This window comes from Scyliorhinus canicula, chromosome 17 (assembly GCF_902713615.1).
Source record: "Scyliorhinus canicula chromosome 17, sScyCan1.1, whole genome shotgun sequence".
Taxonomy (NCBI): domain Eukaryota; kingdom Metazoa; phylum Chordata; class Chondrichthyes; order Carcharhiniformes; family Scyliorhinidae; genus Scyliorhinus; species Scyliorhinus canicula.
This window is the reverse complement of record NC_052162.1, coordinates 133,639,773-133,658,905: the sequence shown is the minus strand read 5'-3', so window position 1 is coordinate 133,658,905 and position 19,133 is coordinate 133,639,773. Positions and strand designations below refer to the sequence as shown.

Genomic DNA, 19,133 nt, shown 5'->3' with positions numbered 1-19,133 from the left:
GTGACTCAGCAGGTTGGATGAAGTGGTGAATCCCTTCCCACAATTGGAGCAGGTGAATGGCCTCTCCCCGGTGTGAATTCGTTGATGTACAGTGAGGTAAGATGATTGTCTGAACCCAATCCCACACTGAGAGCACCTGAATGGTCTCTCGTCAGTGTGAACACGTTGATGGCACATCAATTCCCCAGAACTTTTATAGCTCTTCCCGCAGTCTGGACATTGAAACGGTCTCTCCCCAGTGTGAACCCGCTGGTGTCTCAGCAGGTGGGATGACAGAGTGAATCCCTTCCCACACTCGGTGCAGGTGAATGGTCTCTCCCCAGTGTGAATTCGCTGGTGTTTCCGCAGTGTGGATGACTCAGTGAATCCCTTCCCACACGTGGAGCAGGTGAACGGTCTCTCCCCAGTGTGAACTCGCTGGTGACTCAGCAGGTTGGATGACTGAGTGAATCCCTTCCCACACGTAGAGCATGTGAACGGTCTCTCCCCAGTGTGAACTCGCTGGTGACACAGCAGGTTGAATGACTGAGTGAATCCCTTCCCACACGTAGAGCATGTGAACGGTCTCTCCCCAGTGTGAACTCGCTGGTGACACAGCAGGTTGAATGACTGAGTGAATCCCTTCCCACACGTGGAGCAGGTGAATGGTCTCTCCCCAGTGTGAACACGCTGGTGTTTCAGCAGTGTGAATGCCCGAGTGAATCCCTTCCCACACTCGATGCAGGTGAACGGTCTCTCCCCAGTGTGAATTCGCTGGTGTTTCCGCAATGTGGTTGACTCAGTGAATCCCTTCCCACACGTGGAGCAGGTGAACGGTCTCTCCCCAGTGTGAACTCGCTGGTGACTCAGCAGGTTGGATGACTTAGCGAATCCCTTCCCACACGTGGAGCAGGTGAACGGTCTCTCACCTGTGTGAACTCGCTGGTGACCGAGCAGGGCGGATGACTGAGCGAATCCCTTCCCACACTTGAAGCAGATGAATGGTCTCTCCCCAGTGTGACTGCGTCGATGAGTTTCCAGCTTGGATGGGGAAGTGAATCCTTTCCCACAGTCCGCACATTTCCACGTTTCTCCTCAGTGCGGCTGCATTTCTGTCTCATGGGGCCTGATGACGTGTACGGTTTCTCCCCACTGTGAACGATGCTTTTTCCTTCCATGTTCAAAATCCGCTGATATTTAGGATATGATAAATTGAGGGCTCTGTCAGATCCTGATGTGATGCTTAGTTTGAGTTTCCGGACTTTGAAGCCTCCCCTTCGAACACCCTGTGAAACTGATTGAAAAGAGAAAATAGGTAGTGAGAGAACCCACAAAACACAAAGGCAGGTTGTGAAATTGAGCTGAATGATTCTGGTCATTTGTGGGGCCGGCACTGGGAAAAAGTGACCATGAAAACTGCTGGATTGTCACAAAAACACAACTAGCCTCTTTGGGAGGAGTGAGAAAGAGGTGAAGAGAGATTTTGTATATCTACAAGTCATATTAAAGAGAATAGATGGCAAAGCAAAGTCGATCTTGAGCTTCATAAACAGTAACCGAGGAGATAATGCTGGAACATCTCAGCAGGTCTGGCAGCATCTGTAAGGAGAGAAAAGATCTCATGTTGAGTCCAGATGGTCCTTTGTTAGCTGTTTTCTCTCCCTACAGATGCCTGCCAGACCTGCTGAGATGTTCCAGCATTTTCTCTTTTGCTTCAGAAAATTTGAATTCATTGAAAGTTTACTGATGACCATGAAACCATTGTCGATTGTTGCAAAGACCCATCTGGTTCACTCCTGTCCCTCAATGAAGGAAATCTTCTATCCTTACCTGGTCTGGCCTACACGTGACTCCAGATCCACAGTCAGCTGGTTGACTCTTAAAATACTCTCTAAGATGCACTCAGTTCAAGGGCAATTAGGGCTGGGCAGTGAATGCTGGCCCAGCCAGCGACACCCACATCCCGTGAATGAACAGAAAAGAAAATCTGCCATCCTTACCTGGTCTGGCCGACACGGTTCCAAACCACAGCAATGTGGTTGACTCTTTAAATGCCCTGTGAGATGGCCAAGCCAGCCACTCGGTTTGAGGGAAATTAGGGATGGGCAATAAATGTTGGCCCAGCCAGTGACTCCCACAAATGATTAAAATCAAATCCTGGAGACTCCAGTCAGTCAATCCGGGTGAGTTGGCATCCGGTCCAGGCTCGCAGTGCATAATAATAACAATAATCCCTTGTCACAAGTAGGCTTCAATGAAGTTACTGTGAAAAGCCCCAAGTTGCCACATTCCAGCGCCTGTTCGGGGACCCCGCCCTTCATTCACTCTGATTGGTTGGAGGGCCTGCACCTCCAGGTCAGTCCTCCAGTCCCGCCCCTCCACCTCCTTTTGGTCCAGAGCTGCCGTCAATCACCCGGGCATTGTGACGGTTCCAGATGGTGAGAGCGGCCACAGGCTCAGGCTGACTCGCTGATTGTCCAATAATAACAGTGAGAGTCTCAGTGGGACAATCAGACAATAATAGCGGAGATGGGGCCCAGAGGGGAAACAGCAAAGGATTCAATCACTTTGAGAGTAACAAACACAGTATCTGCTCCAGCAAGAGTCAGGCTGCAGTGTGTGTGAGTGAACACATCATTGCATCCAATGTAGAAATATAGAATCCCCTCAGTGCTGAAGGAGGCCATTCGGCCCATCGAGTCTGCAACAACCCTCTGAAAGAGCACCCTACCAAGGCGAATTCCCCACACTATCTCCACAACCCCTCCCAGTGACAATTTAGCACAGCCAATCCACCTAACCGGCACATCTGTGGACTGCGGGAGGAAACCAGAGCATCCAGAGGAAATCTACGCAGACACAGGAAGAATGTACAAACTCCACACAGTGACCCAAGGTTGTAATTAATCACAGAATCTGCAATGCAGAAGGAGACCATTCAGCCCATCGACTCGGCACCGGCATTACTTGATCTGGCCAACCCACTGAAATGGGGATAATTCTGAATTGCCTTCTGAAATTGCCTAGCAAGCCACTCAGTTTAAGGGCAATTAGGAATGGGCAACCAAGCTGGTTTGCCCATGACACTCACATCCCATAAAGAACAGAGAAAATCAAAGGGCTGTTTCCAGTGCTGATTTCAAAGGAATCGGCACTGGTCCCTTCACTCCTGGTTTACATCACTGATTTGAAAGTAAATGTAGGAACATGAGGAAGAAGTTTACCTGTGACACAAAAATGTTTAAACACTTTTAAAAAATAAATTTAGAGTACCCAATTATTTTTTCCAATTAAGGGGCAATTTAGCGTGGCCAATCCACCTATCCTGCACATCTTTTGGGTTGTGGGAGTGAAACCCACGTAGACATGGTATGTTTAAACACTTGATAATGAGGAAGAAAGCTGGAGGGAAAACAAGGCAAAGGATTACATGATAAATGGCAGGACAGGACTAGTTAGGCCAGAGCTAGATTACTGTGCACAGGAAGACTGCACTGAAGAGAGTACAGAAGGGATTTAAGAACATCAGCCAGAAATTGACAATGTTTGCTCTGAGGAAAGTTTGGATAAACTGGGGCTGTTTTCTTTGGAACAGAAAAGACTGAAGGGAGATCAAAATGAAATTATGAAAAGCAGCCTGGCTAGCTCAGTCGGTCGAGCATGGGAGTCTTAATCCCAGGGCCGTGGGATTACCCACATTAGATTATTCAATACCCACATTGGTCGCTTCAGCTTCTTTAATCTGAGAACATTGAGCCGAACTGTTTTATGGGTGGCAAGGTTAGCACTGCTGTGCCACAGCGCCAGGGTCCCAGGATTCAATTCCCACTTGGGACACTGTCTGTGTGGAGTCTGCACGTTCTCCAGTGTCTGTGTGGGTTTCCTCCCACAAGTCCCGAAAGACGTGCTTGTTAGGCGAATTGGACATTCTGAATTCTTCCTCCGTGTACCTAATAGGTGCCAGAGTGTTACCACTCGGGGATTTTCATAGTAACAGCATTGCAGTGTTAAGGTAAGGTAAGCCTACTTGTGACAATAATGAAGATTATTCTAAATGTATAAACTTCTGGGGGATCATGGCGGCACAATGGTTGCGTGCCTACGTGCTGGGGATCCAGGTTCGATCCTAGCCCCGGGTCTTTTTTAATTCTGAGGGATCTAAATAGATTGGATAGGAAGATCCATTCCCTTTGGTTGAGGGATACATGTAAAAGGGGGCAGATATTTAGGGAAGGACTAGGAGGTTTAGAGGGCGGTGAGGATCTGTGACATGCTGCCTGAAATGATGGCACAAACCTTATAACATTTAAAAAGTATTTAGATAGCCATCTGAATTGATGTTATTAAAAAAACTACAGAGCACAATCTGAAATTTTTTTAAATATAAATTTAGAAAACCAATTAATTTTTTCCAATTAAGGGGCAATTTAGCATGGCCAATCCACCTATCTTTGGGTGATGGGGGCAAAACCCACACAAACACGGGGAGAATGTGCAAACTCCACACGGACAGTGACCCAGAGCCAGGATCGAACCTCAGTCCTCGGCGCCGTGAGGCAGCAGGGCTAACCCACTGCACCACCGTGCTGCCCTCACAATCTGGAAATTGAGATGGGGCTGAATACCTACTTTGCAGCCACAATGAGCTGAATGAAATGCAACAGGAACAATAAACTTTGATAAAATCCAGGATAGTAACTCTCATTACTAACAAGGTCAGCAGTTTGCCCAGTTTACCTGCCAAGTCTGCTAATGCGGTAATTTTAAAATTTACCTGCATACATAAGAGTACAACAGCAAATTATTTAACTTCCCCAATGTGATCGGTGTAGTCTCCAATTTAACCCGGAAATGGTCATTAAAAGTTTACCAGTCACTCTGATATCTGAAATCTTTGTCCTCAGACAGAACAAACCATTTTACCTCCCAATGATATTCAGGTCCTGATGAATCGAGTAACTCAGTCAGATGATGATGTGATGTTTGATTTGAAGTTCCCGTTAGTAAATCCTTCCCTTTTTAAAGGAATTTCCAAAGGAATTTCACTGTCAGTCCTACAGAGAAATTCAGGAGATTCTCTGTTCCTGCTTCCGGTTCCTGGATGGCCGCGCATGCGCCCTGCTGAACATTTCCTCTGAGAAAGATGGCGGACGCGCAGGCGCCCTGCGGCATATCGCCCCCTAAACAGACGATAGCCGTTAACAGGGGCCGATCAGAGAGAAAATCACCGATGCGGCTGCCCCCTTCGGTACAAATACCGAACTGTATCAAAAGTGCCGGAACGTAACTGAATAATGGCGGATAATAAGGCTACCCAGAATGTCGGACGCGGAAGAATACGCCATATCTCCATCACAGGAGCCAGAACGCGCAGGCGCGAGTATGCTCCACCCCCGAAAGTATCCTCTCTGTGCGGAGCATGCGCGGTGCTGCTCCGGGCTGAGCGCAGCCGCAGTGAGAGTGAGTGCGGCTCCCAGAGGCTGAATGGGAGCTGCCGCGAGCGGGGACAATGGTGAGAACCCAAACCCCCCAATAAGACCCATTGGTTTTATTGTCAGTCTGCAGACAGGAGCTGGAGAACTGAACCCAGGCAGAGGAGAGGGAGGGAGAAAACTGGGAGTGGAGAAAAGATATGGTGCAGATGGTGAGATGGAGGGGACATGAGAAGTCTTTGGCAGGTAGGATCAAGGAAAACCCAAAAGCTTTCTACAGGTATGTCAGGAATAAAAGAATGACTAGGGTAAGAGTAGGGCCAGTCAAGGACAGTGGTGGGAAGTTGTATGTGGAGGCTGAGGAGATAAGCGAGATACTAAATGAATACTTTTCGTCAGTATTCATTCAGGAAAAAGATAATGTTGTGGAGGAGAATGCTGAGACCCAGGCTATTGGAATAGATGGCATTGAGGTGCGTAGGGAAGAAGTGTTGGCAATTCTGGACAAGGTGAAAATAGATAAGTCCCCGGGGCCTGATGGGATTTATCCTAGGATTCTCTGGGAAGCCAGGGAAGAGATTGCTGAGCCTTTGGCTTTGATTTTTAGGTCATCATTGGCTACAGGAATAGTGCCAGAGGACTGGAGCATAGCAAATGTGGTCCCTTTGTTCAAGAAGGGGAGTAGAGATAACCCCGGTAACTATAGGCCGGTGAGCCTAACGTCTGTGGTGGGTAAAGTCTTGGAGAGGATTATAAAAGATACGATTTATAATCATCTAGATAGGAATAATATGATTAGGGATAGTCAGCATGGTTTTGTGAAGGGTAGGTCATGCCTCACAAACCTTATCGAGTTCTTTGAGAAGGTGACTGAACAGGTAGACGAGGGTAGAGCAGTTGATGTGGTGTATATGGATTTCAGTAAAGCGTTTGATAAGGTTCCCCACGGTCGGCTATTGCAGAAAATACAGAGGCTGGGGATTGAGGGTGATTTAGAGATGTGGATCAGAAATTGGCTAGTTGAAAGAAGACAGAGAGTGGTAGTTGATGGGAAATGTTCAGAATGGAGTTCAGTTACGAGTGGCGTACCAAAAGGATCTGTTCTGGGGCCGTTGCTGTTTGTCATTTTTATAAATGACCTAGAGGAGGGCGCAGAAGGATGGGTGAGTAAATTTGCAGACGACACTAAAGTCGGTGGAGTTGTAGACAGTGCGGAAGGATGTTGCAGGTTACAGAGGGACATAGATAAGCTGCAGAGCTGGGCTGAGAGGTGGCAAATGGAGTTTAATGTGGAGAAGTGTGAGGTGATTCACTTTGGAAAGAATAACAGGAATGCGGAATATTTGGCTAATGGTAAAATTCTTGGTAGTGTGGATGAGCAGAGGGATCTCGGTGTCCATGTACATAGATCCCTGAAAGTTGCCACCCAGGTTGATAGGGTTGTGAAGAAGGCCTATGGTGTGTTGGCCTTTATTGATAGAGGGATTGAGTTCCGGAGCCATGAGGTCATGTTGCAGTTGTACAAAACTCTAGTACGGCCGCATTTGGAGTATTGCGTACAGTTCTGGTCGCCTCATTATAGGAAGGACGTGGAAGCTTTGGAACGGGTGCAGAGGAGATTTACCAGGATGTTGCCTGGTATGGAGGGAAAATCTTATGAGGAAAGGCTGATGGACTTGAGGTTGTTTTCGTTAGAGAGAAGAAGGTTAAGAGGTGACTTAATAGAGGCATACAAATTGATCAGAGGGTTAGATAGGGTGGACAGCGAGAGCCTCCTCCCGCGGATGGAGGTGGCTAGCACGAGGGGACATAGCCTTAAATTGAGGGGTAATAGATATAGGACAGAGGTCAGAGGTGGGTTTTTTACGCAAAGAGTGGTGAGGCCATGGAATGCCCTACCTGCAACAGTAGTGAACTCGCCAACATTGAGGGCATTTAAAAGTTAATTGGATAAGCATATGGATGATAAGGGCATAGTGTAGGTTAGATGGCCTTTAGTTTTTTTTCCATGTCAGTGCAACATCGAGGGCCGAAGGGCCTGTACTGCACTGTATCGTTCTATCATTCTATGTTCTATGGGTTTGGATTTCAGCCCAGGGAGGAGGGAGAGTGTGTGGGACGGGGATTTACAGCTTTGGGGGAACAAGAGAGGAAAAAATGTTCGAAAAAAACTAGAATTGTCTGTTCAGAATTTCTATCTTGGACTGACAGTGATGGCTTTTGTAAACTCCTTTTACAGGATATTAGAATTGGAGAATTGGCCGGCAGAAAACTCAAACCAAACATCACATCGAAATCTGACAGCCACTCTTTTCATTAGGAGCTGAATATGATCAGTCTTTGAATTTGGAAGGAGAAATGTTTGTTCTGTTTCAGCAGTGTGACAGCAAAAGCACCCGAGTGTTCCAATGGACTAACTGTGGAGAGAGCTTTAACCAGTTACACATCCTCAAAAAAAGTATCGCACCATTCACTGCAGAGAGAAATTATACACATGTTTTATGTGTGGACAAGGCTTCAACCGGGAGAGACACTCTCACCATGGAGAAACCGTGGAAATGTGCAGACTGTGGGAGGGATTTAGTTACCCATCACAACTGGAAGTTCATCGGCACAGTCACACTGGGGAGCGACCATTCAGCTGCTCCATTTGTGGGAAGGGATTCACTCTTCTGACACACCAGCGAGTTCACACTGAGGAGAGGCCATCCAACTGTTATGTCTGTGGAAAGAGATTTACTCAGTCATCCCACCTGCTAACACACCAGTGAGTTCACAAGTGACGACAAGGTTTAGATTATACCCTTACTGATGCTGTTAGTCATGTACAGGACTGAATAATGTTCACTCTGACAGTCTTAATCTGCTGATGATGATCTGCTTCTGAATAAATGTAAAATAAATCAGCTTTGTTTAAAACGTTGTTGCAGATTTTTATCTTTCCCACCTCAGTGTTTAACATCACCTGCCTGGAGCTCAGAAAGGACAATCTGGGGGAGGATCACACAGCAGGAACAGAACTTCAGCCTGGTCACAGTCCTTCAGGGTCACACTGAGAGGGACAAATGACACTTTCATCTCTCTTCACTGTCAGCAAAGTACCCGTGTGGGTTAATCCTGAGGCGTGTAAGAAATGTGTCCCAATCACTCTCTTCCGCATCTCAGAGCTCCTGGACATAGAACTGACAATTGTGTTTAGAGTCAGGAAGAACAATGGTGAATGCTGGAAACGTGATGTCAAATCTGAGATTGGTGTAAAACTGTGATGTTCTTGATTGAATGTAAAACAGCTAGTTTAAATTTGTGTGACACTCACAATGAATTAATTGAATAGAAACCTACTTAAAATAGATTGGTTGAAGTCTGTGTTAAAATAGCAGCTGTTAACTGCTGGGACAATTAGACAATAGATTGATTCTTGGATAAAGATGAAGCTCCAGTGTGTGTCCAAGAATTCCCAGTTTTGTTGATGTGTGCTTACCACATTCTGTCCTTTAAAATAAACCTCAGCCCTACCAGCCTTTAACAATCAGAAACATAACAGAGAAAAGTTTGGGCAGCACGGTAGCCTTGTGGTTAGCACAATCGCTTCACAGCTCCAGGATCCCAGGTTCGATTCCGGCTTGGGTCACTGTCTGTGCGGAGTCTGCACATCCTCCCCGTGTGTGCGTGGGTTTCCTCCGGGTGCTCCGGTTTCCTCCCACAGTCCAAAGATGTGCGGGTTAGGTGGATTGGCCATGATAAATTGCCCTTAGTGTCCAAAATTGCCCTTAGTGTTGGGTGGGGTTACTGGGTAATGGGGATAGGGTGGAGGTGTTGACCTTGGATAGGGGGTAGGGTGCTCTTTCCAAGAGCCGGTGCAGACTCGATGGGCCGAATGGCCTCCTTCTGCACTGTAAATTCTATGTAAAAGGGTGAAGCTGTGTCTGCCCCTTTAACTGGGAACTGAGCAGTGTCAGATCCCCGACTGTCCCTTGAAGACTGAGTGATGTGTTCAGCTGAAGATTCCTCTTGGCTGTTTTCTGGGTGGTCTCCTTATTCTGATCATTCTCAGTGATTTGATTGGATTTGTTTATTGTCACGTGTACCGAGGTACAGTGAAAAGTATTTTTCTGCAAGCAGTTCAACAGATCATTCAGTACATGGAAGAAAAGGGAATTAAACAAAATTCAAGAAAATACAAGAAAACACATAATAGGGCAACACATGATATCCTCGGGTATGTGAACCTGCTCTTCCTGTCTCATTCACTGAACATCTCTCTTCTCTCTCAGATTCTCACTTAACCTCCCTCCACTCTCACACTCACTCATTTCACATATCTCCCACCTCTCTATCTTTCTGTCTGACACTCTCTCTGTTAACCTTTCTATTTCACAGAGCGCCTAAATTCACTAAACTTTTCTCTCTCTCATTATCTCTCTCTGAAGAAGAACCGAACACACTGAACCTCTGCTTTCTGAGTGAACATCTCATTTATGGAGACTCAATATTTTCTCTCTCTTCCTCTCACTTTCTCTCTCTCTCTGATTGGCCCTGACTCACTTTTAATCTCCTATTTTCTAATAACCTACTTTGAGGAAAATTTAAGTTTCTATAATGTCCCCTCATTTCTCCCAGTGATATCCTCAGTCCATCTTCCAGTTCAGTGAATATGTTAAACATCTAAATAACCTCATATTTTAATGTTTAAAATGAGAATGGAGGTGAATGTAATGCTGAGGCCGGCAGCAATCTGTGTGGGTGTTCTTGATGCTGTCACAGTGAGTTCACCCTCACAGGCAGGAAGACTGTTCACGGTGATAACATGAAACTGACGCCTGCTGTTTCATTCTCAGGTAACACAACTTCCTGTTTCTCTGCTGCCGGTTCCAAACCGCACATCTCACTTCTGAGCAGAAAATAAATCCAGGGACCACAATCTGGTGAGAACATCTGTCAGTGCGGCTATATCTGTCCACAGAGTGAGGGCAGAGTCACGTAGATCACATTGTGGTGACATTTACAAATGTGCCGGTTATTTCTGTTCAGAGTCTCTCTTCCCGGACAGAACCGGCTGTGTCTGTGGATCAGACACTGAGTTCCCTCTGCCCTCTGTAGCTGGGAACTGATAACCTGCTCCCTTATATTTTATATCATTCTTTCTGTGTTACTTGTTTCCTCTATTTCTCAGCTTTCATCTCTTGCCACCTCATCTTTCTGCTGTTTAAAATCTCAGTTTTTCTCACAGTTCTTCTGCCTCTCCTTTCCTCTGTATCTCTCTCTCTCGATATCTGTACGTTCCTATTTAACTGAGGCGTTGAATTTCATGAACGAGTTGTAATGGAGAGAAAACCAGTAAATGTTGGAAAAACTCAGCAGTTCTGGCAGCATCGGTACTGAGAGAAACAGAGTTAACGTTTCGAGTCCCTGTGACTCAGAGCAGGAGAAACAGGGATTGTCCCTCTGAGATCAGGGAAGGTGAAGAGGAGATTTAATAGAGGTGTTTAAAATGAGAAAGGATTTGTGATAGTGTCGATGGGGAGAGACTGTTTCCCAAGAGCAGGAGGGTTTGTAACCAGAGGACACAGAGATTTAAGATATTTGACAACAGAACCCAAGGGGGTGATGAGGAGAATGGTTTTTACACAGTGATGTGATGTGATCTGGAATTCACACTGACAGGCTGCAGGAAGCAGATTTACAGTAACTTTCAAAGGGAATAACACTTGTAGAGGGTAAATTGGCAGAGTTATGGTGAATGGGGTTAATTGGACAGTTCACTCATCTTTGTGACATTCTGAATTTTCCTCAAACTGAGATTTTAACATTTGACCTTTTCAGTCACACTGTGTCTCAAAGAGAAGATTAAAACTTTAATTTTGATGAGCTGTCAGATCCATTTCTTGTGTGACTGTGTAACTCGAGAACTATGAGAAGGATCTGAATATTTTCAGTTCCTCTAACAGATGTACCTCAGATATCAGAAATCTCTGGAGTTCCCCATGTCCTCATTGCTGTCCCCTTGGGTATAACAGCTCTCAGTCAGGTGGAGTCAGTCACACGTGTCTCTGTCATGTTTCCATTCCTATTTTATCACACACCTCCCAGTGACACTCACCACAACACAGAAACCTCAAAATATCATTGCTTCCTTACACCTTGTCCGCCTATTACAATTGGAGGTTTATTGGGCCACTTGTCTCCATTAACATCAGATTATCTGCAATTGAAATGACCTCAGAGACACTGGTACCAGACTCTGATTGTTATACCCGACTCCCAGGACCCGCAGTGGCAACATACACCAGAATTGGAATAAAAGGCAGGTTATTGCCTAATAAAGGGGGCGGCATGGTGGTTGAGTGCTTAGCACTGCAGCCTCATGGTGCCGAGGTCCCAGGTTCGATCCCGGTCCACTGTCCGTGTGGAGTTGGCACATTCTCCCTGTGTCTGCGTGGGTCTCACTCCCACAACCCAAAGATATGCGGGTAGGAGGATTGACCAAGCTAAATTGCCCCTTAATTGGAAAAAAATGAATTTGCAACTCTAAATGTTTTTTTTAAGTTTATGGTCTAATAGTGACAGAGTAACACACACCAGAAGTGGATTATATTATGTTGTCAACAAACCATGACTAACTCACTATTATATGAAAACCAAATTTAGTTATGGTTCTCTGGATACTGAGTGTATTATCATTACATTGGATCCAATGATGTGTTCACTCACACACTGCAGCCTGACTTATTATTGTAACAGACACTGTGTTTGTTACTCTCAAAGTGACTGAATCCTTTGCTGGTAATCCTCTGGGCCCCATCTCCACTATTATTGTCCGAGACCCTGTGGTTTTATAGGGTTCAACGACTGTCATATGATAAGGGCAGTTAATTAGAACAATTTTATTTTTAATTTTTTTTTACTTTCGTGAGTGATGCTCATAGAGCGTTATCCAGCCCATTCCTCCAGGGTTAGGTACGTTTTGGCGCAGCCATTTGGGCGCGGCCGTTGTGGCGCGGCCGTTTTGGCGCCAGCCATTTTGGCGCCGGACGTTTTGGCGCCAAAATAACATTTCTTTATTTGTGAATTAGCCTCAGTTGAGTTGGCTGCGGGTACGTTGAGTTGGGTGCTGGTGCGTTCTATCACCATCTTTTTATATATTGGCGTTATATATTGGCATTATTGACATTTATATATTGGCATTATTGACGTTTTGGCGCCAAAATAACATTTCTTTATTTGTGAATTAGCCTCAGGTGAGTTGGCTGCGGGTACGTTGAGTTGGGTGCTGGTGCGTTCTATCACCATCTTTTTATATATTTTTTAACTAAACCAATTCGCATACCCATATGATGGCTGAGGCAGTATCAACGAAACGTGGTAAAGAAAAATTTGTTCATAACGGATTCCTTTACGTCTTTGACAAAACAAGCAAAGGTGACAGCGAAGTGAAATTTTGGCGTTGTGAGCAAAAAAAACGGTGGAAAGCACAGCTCCATACTAAAGCTGCAAACGTGGTGAGGCAGCTGAACAGCCATTCACATGATGCTTCTGCTGCACAAGTAGAGGTTGCACTCGTGAAAACTAAAATAAAAAAGAGAGCACAGGAAACCCTTGAGGCACCGACTGTAGTTGTTAATGAATGTTTGACAGACATATCCCAAGCTAGTCTACCAGCCATTCCTAATATATCTGCTTTGAGGAGAATGATAAGCAGAAAGCGTAATTATGTATTGAACGCCCCCACCAATCCAAGTGATTTACAACAATTGATTGTGCCAGAATGCTACGGGATATATGTCCGTCAACCAGGAGTGGAAGAAAATGTTTTACTTTGTGGTAGCGGACCAGGTCACGACCGGATATTAATCTTCGGAAGACAGAGCTGGCTACAGCACTTATTGACATCTGATATGTGGTTTGCAGATGGCACATTCAGTATTGCTCCCAGCCTCTTTTCTCAGATTTATGTAATTATGGTAAAAAAACACGGAGGAGTTACTCCTACAGTTTATGCTCTTTTGCCCAACAAGCACCGCACCACATATGCAAGAATATTCGCATTATTGAAAGAAATCGAACCCAACTTGAAACCCAGTTCAATTGTCTGCGATTATGAACAAGCTGCGCACAGTGCTATGTAAGACATATTCCCTGATGTTCAAATAAAAGGATGTTTTTTTCATTTAGCTCAAAATATGCAAAAACATCTAGCTAGTATGGGGTTCCGTAGTTTGTATAACACTGATCCAGATTTTGCGTTAAAAGCTAAAATGATTATTGCCATTGCCTTTGTACCTTTGAACAAAATCGATGAATATCTGGATGCTTTAGCGACGCAACTGCCGCAAGAACTTCAAGATTTACTCAACTGGTTTGAAGATACATATGTTGGTCATCTGAACAGACGAGGAAATGGTAGACGAACACCTTTATTTCGCCCTGAGATTTGGAACCTTTATCAGAGAACATTAAACGGGGAAGACCGCACAAACAATAATGCGGAGGCAGCCCACCGTCGATTGAAATACGATCTTGGCATGCATCATCCCACCATATGGAAACTAATTGATGGCCTGCGTAAAGTACAGAAAGGTAGAGAGGCATATTATGAAATCGGGGCCTCACGGTAGCATGGTGGTTAGCATCAATGCTTCACAGCTCCAGGGTCCCAGGTTCGATTCCCGGCTGGGTCACTGTCTGTGTGGAGTCTGCACGTCCTCCCCGTGTGTGCGTGGGTTTCCTCCGGGTGCTCTGGTTTCCTCCCACAGTCATAAGATGTGCGGGTTAGGTGGATTGGCCATGCTAAAATTGCCCGTGGTGTAAGGTTAATGGGGGGATTGTTGGGTTACGGGTATACGGGTTACGTGGGTTTAAGTAGGGTGATCATTGCTCGGCACAACATCGAGGGCCGAAGGGCCTGTTCTATGCTGTACTGTTCTATGTTCTATGTTCTATGAAAGGTTACTAGCCGGCCATGAACCGCCACAAAAACTAAAAAAGTATAGAGATACAGATAAAAGAATACATGAAACTGTTCTTAAATTTGAAAACATGGATGCTATCGAGTACTTGAGGAGCCTTGCTCATAATCACCAAATGAACTAAACTAAATGAACTAATTTAAGGTTTTTAAATTTACTTGCAACAATTTGCAACAATTTACTAGCCACAAAAACTAAAAAAATTTCTGTCGTCTGCGCCCAAATGGCCGCGCCAAATTGGCTGCGCCCAATTGTCCCATACCGATTCCTCCACCACCCAGCACGCCCCGATCTTGGTCATCCCAGCATCCACAGCCCTCCTCCCTGCCAGCCACTGGAATGGATATTGGCGGAGGTGTGGATTCCTGAGCAGCAGCTCCCTTACGATAGCCACTACCCCTAATGGGAGACGGCTGCGGCGCATGACGACCATGTTCCAGACTTTGAGAAGGTCCTGGTACAAGACGGGCAGTGCCAACAAAGAACTCAGAAGACCCTGCTGGTCGACGAACAGGAGTTGCACGTTGTAGTTCAGGCCATACATCTGGCAGAAGAAATACGTCGCCAAGGCACACCATCGTGGAGGAGGCTCAATGTCCAGGTAACACTGCAGACTCTGAAGGCGGAAAGTCACTACCTGGGTGCGAAGGCAGACCAGCGCCCAACCGACCTCCGCAATCAGGAGATTCATGACCTCTGCAGCGACTCAGTGCACTCCATTGTCCCAGAAGAACCGAATCAGAGTTCTCTGGCTGCGTGTGACAAAGTCAGGTGGAGGAGTCAAAGTGACCAGCCAGTACCACAGCATGGAGGCAATCAGCTGGTTTATGACGAGAACTCGACCCCTGCAGGACAGCACTCGGAGCCGTCCTGTCCAGCGTCCCATGCGAGCGGTGACCTTGGTCTCCAGCTCCTGCCAGTTCGCCGGCCAGGCTTCCTCTGCCGGGTAAAGATGGACTCCCAAGTAGAGGATGTTGGTCCAGCTCCAGCTGAAGGGCCTGAGCTCCTCTGGGACGGGGTCCATTTGCCATGGACCGACCAGGAGTCCAGAACATTTAGCCCAGTTGATCCGAGCAGAAGACGCGGCGGAGTACACAGGCACTCTCGCATCCTCCGCAGGTCACCAGGATCAGTGAACATGAGGAGCACGTCATCAGCGCAAGCCGGGAGAACCACCTCCATGTCCGGCTCGTGCAGAACCAGCCCCGACAACCGCCTCCGCAGGAGGCGCAGGAAAGGCTCCACGCATAGAGAATAAAGTTGGCCGGACAAGGGCCGGCCCTGACGCACTCCTCTCCATAAGCGAAGGGGCACCGTCAGGGACCCGTTAACCTCAATCAGACACTCCGAGGCAGCGTACAGTAATCGGATCCGGGCGACAAAGTGCATCCCGAACCCGAAAGCTCGCAGAGTCCGGAGCAAATACTCGTGCCCCACCCTGTCGAACGCCTTCTCCTGGTCAAGAGACAGGAAGGCACTCGACATATCAGATCTCTGCTTCGGACTCATGGAGCAGCCCCAGATTTCCCCAGCGGTCCAGGGCCAGCCGCACGCAGTCCCGGTAACCATGATGCTTTTCAAAAATGCCCGGAGGGGATGAGGCGAGACTTGGTGCCGGGCATGAGGGCGCCCTCTGCCTCGCTGCAGACAGCATCTAAATCCTCCTCCTGGCCCGCCACTGAGCAGCCTTCCTCCTCCGAGCAGTCACTGCCTGAGCCCGAGCCCCCGTGGCAGGCACCGCGGGCCCATCGACAAGCCCTTGACTCGAGTTGACCGGGGCTGGTTTAGCACAGGGGTAAATAGCTGCCTTTTAAAGCAGACCAAGGCAGGCCAGCAGCATGGTTCAATTCCCGTACCAGCCTCCCCGAACAGGCGCCGGAATATGGCGACTAGGGGCTTTTCACAGTAACTTCATTTGAAGCCTACTTGTGACAAGCAATTTTCATTTCATTTTTTTTCATTTCATGCCCTCTCAGAGCTCAACTTGTCCATGAGACCCAGCTCCTGCTCCATCGACCCTATTCCCACTGAGCTACTGATCAGCTAACTACCCTGTGTCCATGGATATTGTCAACATTTCCCTCTCTTCAGGTACTGTCCGTCTGTCCTTCAAATCTGCCATCATCACCCCTCCGCAATAAAACAAACCCATGACCCTGCCATCCTTACAAATTACTGCCCCATCTTCAACCTCCCTCTCCTCTCCAAACTCTTTGAACATGTTGTCACCTCCCAAATCCTTGCCCATCTTTCCCAGAACTCCCATGTTTGAATTCCTTCAATCAGGTCTCTGCCCTGTCACAGTGAAATACAAGAGACAATCAGGATCTCACCCAGAGAGAAAGACAGACAATCCAGGAACTTAGGATCGAACACGGATGTGTTCATAAGACCAGAAGACAAGGGTAGCAGCACAGTCATTATCGAGAGACAACAATACCTGCTGGAGACAGACAGACAACTGAACAACATGAATCACAACACCAAGCTACCAAGACTCGCCCGCCACTGAGCAGCCTTCCTCCTCCGAGCAGTCACTGCCTGAGCCCAAGCCCCCTGCTACAGAGTGTGGCGGGCGAGGCCCATCAACTAGCCCTTGGCTCGAGTTGATCCGGAGCTGGTTTAGCACAGGGCTAAATAGGTGGGTTTTAAAGCAGACCAAGGCAGGCCAGCAGCACAGTTCAATTCCTGTACCAGCCTCCCCGAACAGGCGCCGGAATGTGGTGACTAGGGGCTTTTCATAGTAACTTTATTTGAAGCCTACTTTTGACAATAAGTGATTTTCATTTCATCCCACCCCCAGGATCGTCCTCAGGTGGGTCCCTGCAGCTCACCCCACAATCAGGGTCCGTGGACAGCGGCGGCTCCTACCCTGCCTCCGCCTTCGATGGAGTGACCCTGGAAGTCCACGGGAATAGGTCCAGGATGGAACCTGGCATCATCTACTTGGGTGTTATGAGCGGGGAGCCTTCCTCGCCGTCGCCCGCCCATGACCCGAATATATAAGGACACTAGTGGCTGCCGCCAGCCTCCGGCGACGAACAAAAGGAGGTGACCGGGGAGCAAAACTGTACCGGGTGGAACGAGGCCTCGGGGGGTCACGTCTCTGCCCGGCCCCGGGCCTCCCTGCTCGGGGGATGGCAGAATGGGCACCTCGGTGGCCTTGGAGACCGCCTTGACCTTTTTAACGGGGCTGGGCCTCAGGGTGATGGGAACAAACACAGGAGACACCCAACCCCGCTCGTCTGGGGAGGGGTAGCGAGATCCACCACCTGTTCCAGCCCGGACAGGCGGCACTTGCAGGGGGGCAGGCTCACGTCGCTGCGGGGCCTCCACTGCTGGAGGGCCCTCAGCAGCGTCCCACCCGTCCGCAACGCCCAGCCCCTGGGATTGTGGCGAGGCTGGAACAGCCTCCAGCCCGGGGCCGTACACAGGCTCCCCACCACACTCTGGAGCCCGTGTGGAGGTCTCTCCAGGCACCTCAGGTTGTTGTGAGGTGGTGGCGGTGTCCCGAGGTGAGGTTGAGGCCTCCGAGTTGGTTGAGACGGGCACGGGGTCAGTACCCATGATGAGGGCCAAGGTATGGATGGGCCCGGTCTGACCGCGTGCCGTCTTCCGTTTGGTGTTTTTAGGCCGCCACATGTCTAGCCGAGGCCCCCTCTCCCCCCCCCCCCCCCAGCAGCCGCGGTGTGGCCAGGGGCCGGCTGCTGGGCAGACAAAGAGGTGGCAGAGGAGAGAGGGTGGCAGTGCCAGCCGTGGCCACCCTGGAGGTGGTGTTGGTGGTTGCCGTTAGGGTGGGACAGTTCCAGCCAATATGCCCCAGCCCTCTGCAGGCATGGCACCGGAGGTCATCCGCAGACCAGAACACTTTACGGTCCTCCCCTTGGTGGGAGACCACAAAGCCTCCCTCTATGACCTCCTCCCGGGTCAGGCGGACAAAAACCTGACGCTGGAAGGAGTAGACATGGCGGAGGGAGGGGTCCCGCAGGCCGGGTGTCAGCGGCGCCACCCAGGACCTGACCTCCCCCAGTAGTTTGAGATGGGGGAGGAGGAGCTCGGTGGGGAGGTAGGGCGGGACGTTTGAAAGAACCACACATTCAGCAATGGCCTCCAGTGGGTCCACCGCCACGTGTGTCCCGCACTCCATGAGCCCCCTTTCCAGGACATGGTGGACCGTCTGCTCGGCCCGCAGGAAAAACACGACCTTGCTGTACATCCTGGAGGCGGCTACGATGGCCGAGGGGCCAAGAGCCCGGCCATTGCACAAGTGCCCACCTCGATGGTCATGGTGGGGTGGGCATAACATTTGACCCCAAGTTGCCCTGTTCGTAGGCAGAAAGGTGAGGGCGCCGCGGAGGGTCGAGAGGCTCCCGTCCCTCCATAGGTTCTTGGCCGCCCTGCCCCTGGCAGAGTGGAGGATGCCCCTGGGGTATTGGCCATGCCCACCCTTGGTACGGTCTGGCCATGTATCTAAGACCAGGGTAGTAGGGAAAGGGAGGGGGGAGGGGTGATGGACGTGGCACCACAACAGCAGGTGCCACAAGGGAAGGTGCTGCAGGGCAACAGCAGAGCGGGGCAGCATTCTTCAGCCCTGGAGGGGCCTAAAACAATGTCCCAGGCTGCCCCACACCCACCACAGGTGGTCAAAGGCAGGCGGTCGGCGGTCTTCAGCCCTGTGGGGCACAAAACAAAGCCCTTGGTCTTCACTCCCACCTCAGGCAGAGTGTCGAGAGGTCAGAGGGCAGGGTCTGCAGTC

At 48.7% G+C, this 19,133-nt stretch overlaps 1 protein-coding gene and 1 long non-coding RNA gene across 2 annotated transcripts; one reads left to right on the top strand and one right to left on the bottom strand.

The window, feature by feature from the left end:
* LOC119951166 (zinc finger protein 229-like) lies at nucleotides 1–1,065 on the bottom strand (the record flags this gene model as incomplete). The annotated part of the gene is made up of 1 exon (XM_038774198.1): nucleotides 1–1,065. A coding segment is annotated over one exon (1,065 nt), but the record flags the coding sequence as incomplete, so codon positions are not given.
* Nucleotides 1,066–5,308: 4,243 nt separating this feature from the next.
* LOC119951179 lies at nucleotides 5,309–8,330 on the top strand. The gene is made up of 2 exons (XR_005457536.1): nucleotides 5,309–5,491; nucleotides 7,651–8,330. It is a non-coding gene; the product is annotated as an uncharacterized LOC119951179 (long non-coding RNA).
* The last annotated feature ends 10,803 nt before the right edge of the window (nucleotides 8,331–19,133 follow it).